The sequence below is a fragment of the Stegastes partitus genome, unplaced genomic scaffold (genome assembly GCF_000690725.1).
Source record: "Stegastes partitus isolate 25-593 unplaced genomic scaffold, Stegastes_partitus-1.0.2 Scaffold1418, whole genome shotgun sequence".
Lineage (NCBI taxonomy): Eukaryota > Metazoa > Chordata > Actinopteri > Pomacentridae > Stegastes > Stegastes partitus.
In genome coordinates, this window is record NW_007579149.1 from 52,645 (window position 1) to 64,412 (window position 11,768).

General features: G+C 42.0%; 1 protein-coding gene across 4 annotated transcripts in view; it reads left to right on the plus strand.

Moving 5' to 3' along the window:
* Positions 1-11,768, plus strand: part of osbpl9 (oxysterol binding protein-like 9) — a 52,436-nt gene that overhangs the window by 3,467 nt on the left and 37,201 nt on the right. For all 4 annotated transcript variants that reach the window (XM_008299445.1, XM_008299447.1, XM_008299448.1 and 1 more), the window contains exons 2-3: positions 435-485; positions 5,688-5,766. In XM_008299445.1, coding sequence (XP_008297667.1) covers positions 435-485; positions 5,688-5,766 — 130 coding nt within the window. The remainder of the gene's footprint in view (positions 1-434; positions 486-5,687; positions 5,767-11,768) is intronic.

An 11,768-nucleotide genomic window follows, 5' to 3' on the forward strand; every position in this document is an offset into this window, starting at 1 on the left:
GCTTTAAAAGCAAAGGAAATATGCACAAAAAAACAATATTCCTACTGCGCACATTTACAAAACACCCAGCCTCGTACAAAATATAAAGCTGACAGTAATAATCTCTACACACTGATTTGTTTTCCTAGTTAGAAGCCAGAACATCTTGATTCTACCGATGTGAATGTTTGTACTAAAAGCCTTTTTTTTAACAACTGACATGTTGACTCTTCCTAATAGAAAAAAGTAAAAGTGATGGTCATATCAACATTATATAAAATCTCATATAGTATAATAATAATAAAATATGATGTCAAGGTGAGCCATAAAGCAATGACAACCCTAAAACTGATGAGTTATTATCTACACATGTGCTGTTAATGTGTTTATCTGCAGTGTTTGCCCTGCAGCTCTCACCGTATTAACCCCTGCTTTGTTCTGCTTCTGGTTTACAGTCGAAGGACAAGATGATGCGAGGATCCAGACGAGGCTGCGTGCGACTCAGGGTGAGATTCTCAAACCGTCTTATTCCCGACAGTAAACGAAACACTCGCTGTGCGTCGCCAAGCGTCTGGCGTGTGACAGAGATCTGCTTTGACAGCGCAGCCTGTCAGACGACACTGAGCAGCGCTGATCAGAGCTGCCAGGGAGGCTGATTTAATGAGCCTGGCGCAGGAGGATAATAACTGTGCTAATTGCCTGATTTGATGGCCTACTTCAACAGGTCGCAGTACTTTTCCTGCAGCCTTGTTGTCAGAATCGGTTTCGTCTGCTTCGTGCTCAGGATGGCAGTTGCAGGACCACATTTCTGGCATCCTGTGGTTTTTCTTAAGTATTTTTTTTGGAGGCAGGTGACTTGGTGAACACTTGTTTACCCCAAAGGAGAACTAGCTTTTCTAGCACTAAGACTCAGACAAACAAAGAGCTATGAACAGTTTTGGGTGGAACAAACCTTTAAACCCATAACTTGTTGGTTAGAAAAGTCCTATTTGAGTGAAATAGACCTGAGAAATGACGAGTATTTGGACAGAAAGTCATGTTTTAGGCGGAGGAAACCTTTGAAACCATAATGTTTTTGCTACAAAGTGCTGTTTAAATCTTATGAGTGTTTGGACAAGAAGTGGTATTTTGGGTGGAATAAACCTTTAAAACCATAACTTGTTTGTTAGAAAGTATAATTAGGTTGAAGTAAACCTCTAAAACTATAAGTACTTGAACAGAAAGTAGTATTCTGGGTAGAAAAACCTTTTTAACTCATAACTTGCTAGTTAGAAAGTACTGTTTGGATGGAATAAACCTTTAAAACTATACATATTTTGATTTTAAAAAAGTAGTGTTTCAGGTAGAATATACCTTAAAAACCATATTTTTTGTCAGAGAAGTACTATTTGGGTGGAATAAACCTTTCAAACTGTAAGTACTTGAACAGAAAGTAGTATTCGGGGTAGAATAAACCTTTAAAACTATACCTTGTTCGTTAGAAAAGTACTGTTGTGACGGAATAAACCTTAAGACTATACGTACTTGGACAAAAAGTAGTAAAAGACAACCCTTTATTAATATCACAGTGTTGAATGTTTTAGTGGGACAGCAGCAAAGGAGATAGTAGTTTAGGTGGAAATACATCTTTAAAACTATGAGTATTTGGTCAGAAAGTAGTATTTCGGTGAAATAAACCTGCAAAACTATAAGGAAATGAACAGAAAGTAGTGTTTTTGGTGGAGATAAAGCTTTTAAACTAGCAGTATTTGGACTAATTGTTGTATTTCAGGTAGAACAAACCATTTAAACTACTAGTACTGTCTCCAGTGGACCTGGAACTGATCATGTACCGCCACGCTGCTCTGGCCCCCAAAGTATACTGCAGTGTTGAGTACCGTCCACTAGATGGCAGCCAAACTACGGCGCCTGCTTCACTTCTTCCTCTGAGGAGAGGAAGGTCCGAAGCTTTCATTAGCACTGAAACACTGAGCTTTCATTTTGAGAGGATGTCGGCTGTTTGTCCAGAGGGACGTGAGCAGAAGGTCAGAGCTGAAAGGTAGGAATCATATATTCAATACAGACTCTGCTTGAGCTGTAAACGTTTGTTTGTCCTTCGTTGTGAAGTTTACTCTGATGACCACTGAACAAGTAGATCATCAGTCAGCCGTCTAACAGCTGAGTGATTCCATATACAATCTGCCAAATCTGGACAATGTTCCACCAGATGCTCTCAGAACCAGAAGGTTGTTTTATGTACAGTGACTTTAGTATATTTAAGGATATTTAATGAAGCAATGCACAGTTTTACCTTCATAATATGAATATTTTTAGAGTTACAGGCCCGTAAAGTACACAGAGGTGGATCGAAATTACACGGTTTTTTAATTCTATTTACTTCATAACTTCACAAATGCTTGAGATAGAGTCATGAAATGTTTAAATTCATGTCTTGCAATCTCCAATTTTTAGATAATCTTGATTGATCGCTAATATTATGGGATATGTCTTAGTTTCACTATCAAAACCGCAGCGGTTTAATGTCTGTTACCCTGGATGTGTTTACTGTTTTCTGATAAAACTTGAAGAAGTGCATTGTGGGTAAACTTTCAAGGCTCATATCACCATTTCTATAACTGTAGTCTACAAAAATGAGAATATGGGATTAGATTGTGACACCTTGAGTGGACGTAAAACAGATTTAAGAGTTCAAATGTGCTTTTTTTTAAAACCCCAAAAGATCACACGTCTATTTTCTAACCTTATGAGGTCATAAGAGCCCACAAAACGATCATTTTCAAACCAACACTATGTACTTCAACGGCCTGTAACTCTAAATATATAATAATAATAATATAAAAAATGTTTATAGCATGAAGTTGAAATTGTGCATGGCCTTATTTAGTGTACTAAAGCTACTGTACATTAAATAATCAGCCCGTGTGTCCCTCTGCGTTGTGTTTCCTGTGCATCCCAACACGACTGTGAGATGTCAGCTTTGCATATCAGAGAGGAGCTGCTTAATATGTATGAGGCTGGAGTAAACAAAAGACGAGCTTCTGTTAGCGATTAAAGATTAAAACGCTCCAAACCCGACCGTCTTTACATGTGAAACCTGGTCACGGTTCCTGTTTCACATCTTTAATTATGACCTTTAAGTCTTGTTTTGGTGTTTTTCTAAAAGGCGAAGCGAACTTTTAAACCCTCCGGCGTCGTTTACAGGTGGAGCCGCCGATCGAGCGTCCCTCCGTTTTGTTTTGTTTTTAATCAGATGGTCAGTTGTGCAATCAAGGAGTTTCTCTTGAATTTTACCAGAAGCAGCGATGTGTACAGCCAGTTCTTATGTCCTGAATGTGCTTCCTCAGTTCTCGCTGAAGGGAGGAAGTATCACCTGAAACTACCTGAAAAGAGGATCCAGCGTCATAAACGCTCATGTGGTCAGAGGGCAGAGGTTTCGGTTTTGGCTGGATCAGCTTCGTACAGAACTAGTTCTGGACAACAACTGTTGTCTGTATGTCAGTCAGTTTGAGTCTTTTTTTTTTCAAGAAAAACGCTCAAAATTCTCTGATTCCAGCTTCTTGAATGTGAATATTTTCTGGTTTCTTTCCTCCTCTGTGACAGTAAACTGAGTATTTATGGGTTTGTGGACCAAGCAAGGTGTTTTCAGGTGTTGTCTTCGGCTTTAGGAAGCTCTGATCAACACTTTCCACCATTTTCTGACACTTTATAGGCTAACTACACACCAAACAGTGCCATCTTCTCTAAAAGCATTAATTTCCCTCTGACTTGTTTGGACACTGATTAACAGTTGTGTTGTTTTCAGTATCAAACTCTGATTCCTGCGTCCATCACACCAAACGCTGAGCTGACTTGTGTTGGTTTCAGTTTTTCACAAAGTGTTTTTCTCCCCCCACAGGCTGTATCTGTGCTCCTGCTAAACCAGGCATGCTCAGTCTTGTTTGAAATAACAGTGAATCCATTTCCTTTAATGTAGTGAAACACTCATTGTTGAGTTTTTTAACTGAGTCCTGTGATTCTGATTTGCACCTGACGATCGCTTCATCACAGCAGAGCTTATAAAACATGAGCCGATTCCTTCTTGTTTACTGTAAAGGGAAGTAGAAAGAAAATTCATTGCGTTAAAACCCCTAAAAACAGAACAACCATGACTAAAAGTAGGAAGTGTGACGTAGTTATAGGGCCATAAATCCTAAAAAACAGAACACAAAAGTTGAATTTCTTTGATTATTAATTTGTACAAAAACCTGGAATCAACATGTAGAACATTTTTCCAAGAACCTGCAGGTGTTACTGGAAAAAGATGGCGACTTTACACGCTGTAGGTATTTTACATTTTGAGCTTGTTTGCACACATTTCTCTTATCCGCTCTTTGTAAACAGCCGGCAGTTCAGCTTCCCACAATTTCAGTCACGTGACCGTTTGTCGCAGCTGAATCACTCACGGCTCCATAGCTGCACAGAGAAGTGATGAATTTTTTGTTTTTTACAGAATTTGGTTATTATGGACATTTTATTTTCTGCAGATTTTTTAATGAGACAAGTAGAAGGAGATACAGAGTTGGTTCAGTTTCCTCAAAGAATGATGTCATCAAATTTATGGAAAAAAAACTAAAAAATCCAACAATTCTTTCTGTTTTCTACAGTTTCTGGCTCTGATAAGTTGTGTGATTTTGGCAATTAAAATGCCTTTCAACCCCAGCAGTTGAGAGGGTTGAACTATTACAGAAAGTGACTTCAGCTCAGATGATAATTACCCATCATAACCCATGAGCTGTTTTTAAAATAGAGTTAAATATATTTTAAATGTGATAATCTGATAGTTGTAAAGGTCAGTGAACTTGTTACACACTCAGAGATTATCATCATGTTTGCTCATTTGCAGTCCTGAAGGCGTCTGTTTCTAAATTCAGTGTAGAAATATTGATTTCAGAGGAAAAACGCAAATCAGGGACTTTCCAGAAAAACCGTCTCGGTTGCTCTAAAACCACCCGAGCGTGGGGTTTCCTGTGAAAAAATTCCACTTGGACCTTGCGTTATTAATTTATCGAGCCTCAGTGCTGCAAACATATCACAAGATCCATGTCACAGAGTTCTTGTTGATGTTTGTTTGGGTAATTAGATGTGAACTCGTGGACTTTCAGAGGTGCGAGTGTCAATATCTGATTCAAAAACTAAAGAAAAGGGGCAGGAATTGACTTTTTTTTTAAAGGTTAGTATTCACAGAGAGCTACTGTACAGGAGTGCAAAATATTTTCCAGCTGCTGATGAGGTTTTTCCACCTCAGGCAGCTGCTGTTGTTGCAGTTATTTGCAGGTTTGTCGCCTCAGAAAGCTCTGAGTCACACACCCCGCTTCTGTTGCTAGGAGCTAATGCCCCGGCTAGCCAGCAGCTAGCCGTTCCTCTGCAGTTCTTTTCCTCGCTGCCGGTCCCTGGTGTCTGCCTCTCTCCTCCTTCCCTCTCCCAAATCCCACCTCCTCCTCCCCTCCCTTCGTCTCTCCCATGTTCCAAAAGGCTGCACTCGCATGTGTTCGGCAGCGAGAGAGAAAACGCAGGCTGACTGTGGCACAGAGGCGATAAGGCAAGGGGAGGTTTTTGGAGGGAGGGCTGCTGGGACATGTGGAGGGCACGGGGATGGGGACGGGGATGGGAAGTGGAGTGTGACGTGTCCCGCCGTCTGACTGCATGCTGTTGTCGCTCTGTTTGAACAGGGAGCTGTGATCGGCATCGATGACGAGGACGACAGCACATTCACCATCACTGTGGACCAGAAGACTTTCCATTTCCAAGGTGAGCCGTCCCTCCTCCGTCCTCCCGGTGCCCTCCCTGTCCTCTCTGATCTCTGTTGCATCCATCCCTTTCTGTCCATTCGCTCTCTCGCTCCCTCCCTCCCTTCCTCGCCTCCCCCCCTCCTCCTCCTCCTGCCTTTTAAAGACTTGGTTTGCTCTAATGCCAGGAAACACATGCACCACGCAGACATCCACACAATGTCAAAGCGTGCTGCATGCGTCCGAGCCGTTTCTGCCGCCGCCGCTGCCAAGTTGGACTGACACATATTTCTGTAGATAAACAAGATTCGTTCCACTGCGAGCTAAACAGATTCCTCTGGAACGAGCAAGTAAGACTTTTTTTTTTTTTTGTTCCCCTCCCCTCGGCCCTCCTGACTGAGGCTGAAGAGGAAGATTGCTGCTCGAGTGTCTCTGCAGTTGAGCCTCTGGGAGTAATAAGGGAATACTGCTGAGCTCGGAGCTGAGAAGCTGAGCTCAGGTCTCTTCTCTGCTGCTGCTGCTGCTGCTGTTCGCCCTTCGCCGCACCGCCGCCGCCGTCGCTGCTGCCGCCACCGCTTGGTATCTAACAACCAGTCCCCCCATAGGGACAGGATTGGCTCCCAGCTCCAGCATCGCCCCCCTCCCGTCCTGTCAGCCCTTTTTGACAGGGAGCCGTCCACCCCACCGCAGACACCCTTCTTTTTTTTACTCTGTCACTCCGCCAGGTCTTTAACTAACCTCTAACTTTCCTTCATCTCTGTCCACCCATTTGTCCATTTGTGTCCGTTCCGCCACCACCAAACCTCCCGCACACCTCACCTCCCCCGTCCCACCTCCTCCTGTGAGGGTCAGTAGCCACAGTCCATGGGCCCCCGGCCCCTCTCACCTCCTCCATGCCCTCTCCCATGTCTGTGTTCCGAAGCTGTATGCTGTGGTTCTACAAACGCAAGGGTAAGATGAAAAACCATGCACGACTCTCGGTCAGCATGCATGCCAGGCCCCGGGCGAGAGGATTTAGCAAGGAGGCGTTGTTTGTTTGCCTTCTGGGATGTAGAGTCAGTCAGGGTGGAGCAGCGGTTTGTTATCGAGGTCCAAGGACGGTCCGGAACAGACGGAGGTTTAGGAGCTGCGAGGGATTACTGAGGAACAGCATGTGTGCAGAGTCCAGAATCGAGTGTTTGCACAGACTAGGTGTGTTATTGAGGAAAGGATGTTTGCTGTTACTGCTGCTCAGCCTGTGTTTTTATAATTATTATTTTTTAAACCTGGTTTAGCTAAACAGTGATGTCATCGTCTTCCCCCTCAGGATGCTAGTAATTGTATGCAAATTTTCTTGAGCGATGCCCTCATCAGTGATTAATAGCGGAAATGTCGTGGTTTTAATTTATTCTGGAACTTTCTGTGCCACCGTTAATCAGCCGTCGGCATCAGCTGTGTGGAGTTAAAGATGCATTTGTTCAGTTTTGTATGTTCAGTTGTCGCTCGATGTTGTCAGAGTCACCTGAGCCTGACAGATTCGTACATCAGAGAGAACGCCGGCGATGTATGCTGATGATATTCTAACTTAATGAGTCCAAATTCAAGAGCGTCCTTCAAAAAGAAAAAGCTTCATTAATGCACTCAAAGGGGGGGAATTAATTTCAGGCAGGGTACTAGAAGGTAATCCACACAACGAGGAAGACAAATACGATGACATTATAACGTTTCTGCTATTTTTAGATCCCTTAAATCCCCACTGTGGGAATAAATTAACTTTGAGAGCGGCGTATCCTCGCACAGGACGCTCCGGGCATCACGCTGCAACCCCAACGGTCAGCTTCCGCGTTCGAGAGGAAACCATGAAATGTGCCGTCCAAACGCCCGGAGGAGCGTCTCGTGTATCAGCGCCGCCGGGAAATTAGCACTTAACGCCAAACGTGAGATTGTGGATGCATCAGCTGTTGGCTTCGATATCAGGAGAGATGCACAGGATGTTGGGCAGGAGAGCTTTTCTCTGCTGCTGTAAATGGATCTCGGCCTAAGCGTGTTATGCAGTCAAGTCTCCCAGGATTCACAGCGCCATCCGAATGCATCCGTCTATAAATATATATATATAGACGTATGGATACTGCCAATGGGTAGAATGTATGGCGGGTAGACCTTCACTGCAAAGATTAAAAGGGTTAAGGGAAGGAATTATAGATTGATCCCAGAATTTAAATTCACCGTCAAGTCGTTTTCATGTTATAAGATAATCCTTTAATAATCCCTCAGTGGGGGAAATTTGCAGTGTTACTGCAGTAAACGGAAAAGTACAAGTATTGTAAATATCGAACAGATTCTTCGACTGTATGTGTAGAAATTCAAGATATTGATAAAATAAACTGTCGATCCCTCGCTGGGGAAACGTACAAGTTGCAGCAGCAAGTGAGGCCGAGTGAGAAACAAGACAAGAAATATGAAAGTGGTGTGCAGACTTAAATTTATAGACTAACAAAGTACATTTCTGTCAGAAAAGTTAGAGTCAGAGTCAGTAGAAAATACTCATATTGTACAAATTCTTCAATATGTAGAGAAAAAACAATGGTCCAGATTATTTTAAATGTACAAAATGTTCATAACGCACAGATTTAAATGCATTAATGTTATACCTGCGTGAAACATGATGCCGAGACATGCTGAATGTCATTTTATACTTTTCATTTTATAAGATGATCTTTTGTTAATCCCTCATTGGAGAAATCTGCAGACGAGATGGTGTAAAAATGTCCAAACGTCAGTAGGAAAAATATAAACAAATAGAAAATATATATTAAGTAGTGTTAACATTGTGCGAATTCTTCTATATGTAGGAAAAAATCATATTATTTTAGGTATTTTCAGTTTTAAAAGTATTCCTACTGCCCAGATTTAAATGCATTTATGCTGCAATGAAGTGAAATATGACAGAAGATGATGCTTTTCATGTTATGAGATAATCTACAGCAGCAAAGGGGATAAACATGTATATGTAGACATTCAGATATTGCACAGGGTCATCCTGATTGTGTAAAATAACAATATTGCACAGGGTTGTTTTATTCTATGAGGAGAAGGACGTTCATATTGCACAGGTTCTTCGATATATAAGGAAAAAAAAAAGTACAAAATATTCATTATTCCAGAGTTTAAATGCACTGATGTTCCCCCGGATTGAAGTCCAACTGAAGAGGATTCTTTTTGTAGGACTGAGCCAGTATTATTATGTGCTTTTCATGCTATAGGATGAGATAATCCCACAGTGGAGACATCTGCAGCAGCACAGGGGACACGGTTGGTATGTTTCTCCTCATGTAGAAAACTAGATGTTGCACAGATTCGTCTAATAGTTGAAGCAAAGTGTACATTGGTTTAACTCCACCGATGCTGCAGCAGAGCGAGCTACGACAGCAGACATGGTGCTCTCTGCTGTGGGACGTTCCTTCCTGCACGTTCAGATGCAGCTTACCGGCCGCTGTGCTCGCCCGGAGTGCAGCTCTGTACTCCTTCTATTTAGAGGAGCATCCATTATTCATCGGCCCCTCTCCCCCGGCGGTGCATAATAGTTGCCTGAGAGCCCTTTTCCTCTTCCCCCCACTCTTTGCTCTTTGCCTCTCATCTACAGAAGCTATCAATCTCTCGTCGTCTCCTCTCCCCGTGTCGGGCGTTGGTCCGGGATGAGAGACCCCCCTCGTGGTCTCCGTCTTCGCTCTGCAGGATCCCCCATCTCACCTTGATATCACCTGCTTTGTGTAAACTTCTCACCTGGTCGCCATCTTTTCAAACACTCTGTTCTTTCAGGGCGGCTCACGTGTCACCCGTTTCTCATTCAATCCAAATAATTTGTGTTGCCACACCACTGGAGCCTTCGAGATTAATTTCAGTATGAAGCTGTGGTTTCTCTTGCAGCACATTAGCTGCAGCATCGGCCGGTCCGGTATCAAACTCTACGGCCTTCTGCCGGAGCATGTACCAGCACGTTTCATGGGCTTGTTTGAAAATGGCAGGCGTAGAGAAAAAGAAAGAAAGAAAGAAGGGAGGGATGAATAATTCACAGAAGCCCTTTAGAGAGGGGAGGAGCAGCATTATGAGCAAAGGCTGAGGATTGTAAAAGGCAATGATTGTGATGGATACTCCGACTGCTGAGCTGAGGAGAGTCCAGGGGTTAGCGATGCATCACCGGCGCTGTTAGCTCAGCGTGTGAATTTATTTGTTCTCGTCTGTTTGTCTGGGCATTACATCCGTCTGTCTGTGACTGTACAGGGTGGGTGCAGATTGGCACATCTGTCTTTGTTTACGTCTCTATGAAGCTCCGTCTGCAGCCTAGGTGACTGTAGCTATCAGGAGCTTCATCCGTCTCCTCAACTTCAGCTGATTTCCAGCTCCGTCTGCCAGATCTGTTGGCCAGGCGTCAGCATGAAAAGGATTCTGGTCCAATAGAGCTGCACAATATTGGGAACATGAAGATATTTTGTTTTACTGAGGCAAAATTTTCAGTTTTCAACTTTTTGGGGAAATATTGAATCACTCCAGAATGACTGGGGTGATTTAGAGGAAGTGCATTTGCATAGAAAATACAAAATAAAACTTTTAAAAAAGGCTCAGAACCTCATACAAAATAGTGTCTCGCTTTGGATGGCATTCAAATCTGGTCCTGTGTACACAGCTTTGTGGTGCTTTAACCAGTTGTTGCTTCATGTGGCGGCAACGCTGCCAAGAGAGAATCTGTTTTTGGTCCACGTCATCCTTTCTGTAGCCGAATTTTTCCATGCAGCTTTCTTCATCCTTGTCAGTGTTTCCCTCCTCCTACTTGCTTCTTTTCTGTGCACATGTGGAGCCTTCATGTCAGCAAACTTCGTCTTGTTGATAAAGTTAAAAAAAAAATAAAAAGACTCCTCAGTGTATCCAAGAACCTTTAAATCAGAGTAAATAAACGGATTTCTCTTGAAAAATGAAAGTTTAGCTTAAAATGTTGTCGCATGATATGTTTCAGTTAATTTGCGGTACTTTAATGTGGCGCTGTCTCTGCTCAGATGATTTATTGTGCAGCTCTTTGGTCCAATAATGCCGTTAGTTACGGATGTTATCTGATGCAGGATATTGGTCTCCATGTAATAACACAGTTCTGTTGCATCACACAAAATCAATAATCACCAAATATTAGCAGCGTTGTGCTTTGGTTTCAAACACAACACAACACGACATTGTTCACGAGTTCCCCCCGAGAGTCCGACATGCAAACACGCAGCATCTGCTGGGTTTATCCTCAGGGGACAATGTATTGAAAAACACATGTACAGCGACACAGAGGAGAAGCCTGACTGATGGCGGGCTGTAAATAAACCCAGAAACAATTCATGCACAAAACATCCAAGTGTAATTGCATCTATGTCACATTTCAGCACATTGGAGCACGAAGAAAGTAAGTTATTGTTATTGTTATATAATAATAATAATAATAATAATAATAAACAAGAATATGGCAAAAGATTTCCAAAATGAATCAATACAAAAAAACATCAATGGATACAAACAAAACAATAAATGGGCCAAAACTTTCATTTTAAATTGGAAAATAATATTAATAAAAATATACATATGTGGTTGTAGGATAAAATTTTAAATGTATTATTTTATATGCCATTATTTTGAAGGGCTGGCTTAACATCATAATGTTGCATCAACTTAATGCTGTGTGTAATTTAAACCCAAATTCCTGTATTAGTTGATTTAGAGCAAAATTTAAGTTGACGTAACTTAACAAAATTGGCTTTATTACTGCATTTTCCTTCATCTGGAGCCTCCGTCTCTGCCTCCTAAACACTAAAGCAACTTGGTGTATTTACCAAGTGAACCACTAAAGACCGTTTGGTATGTAAGTACACTCTAAAATTAATTTTTAATCACATGGAAACTGTAATTGTAACAATTGATTTTATATCATTAAGTAATTAACAATACATTTTATTGCAGTGGAAAAGCTGATTCTCCAAACTTAATGTAGTTTGTCAGGTGAGCATCATTTCA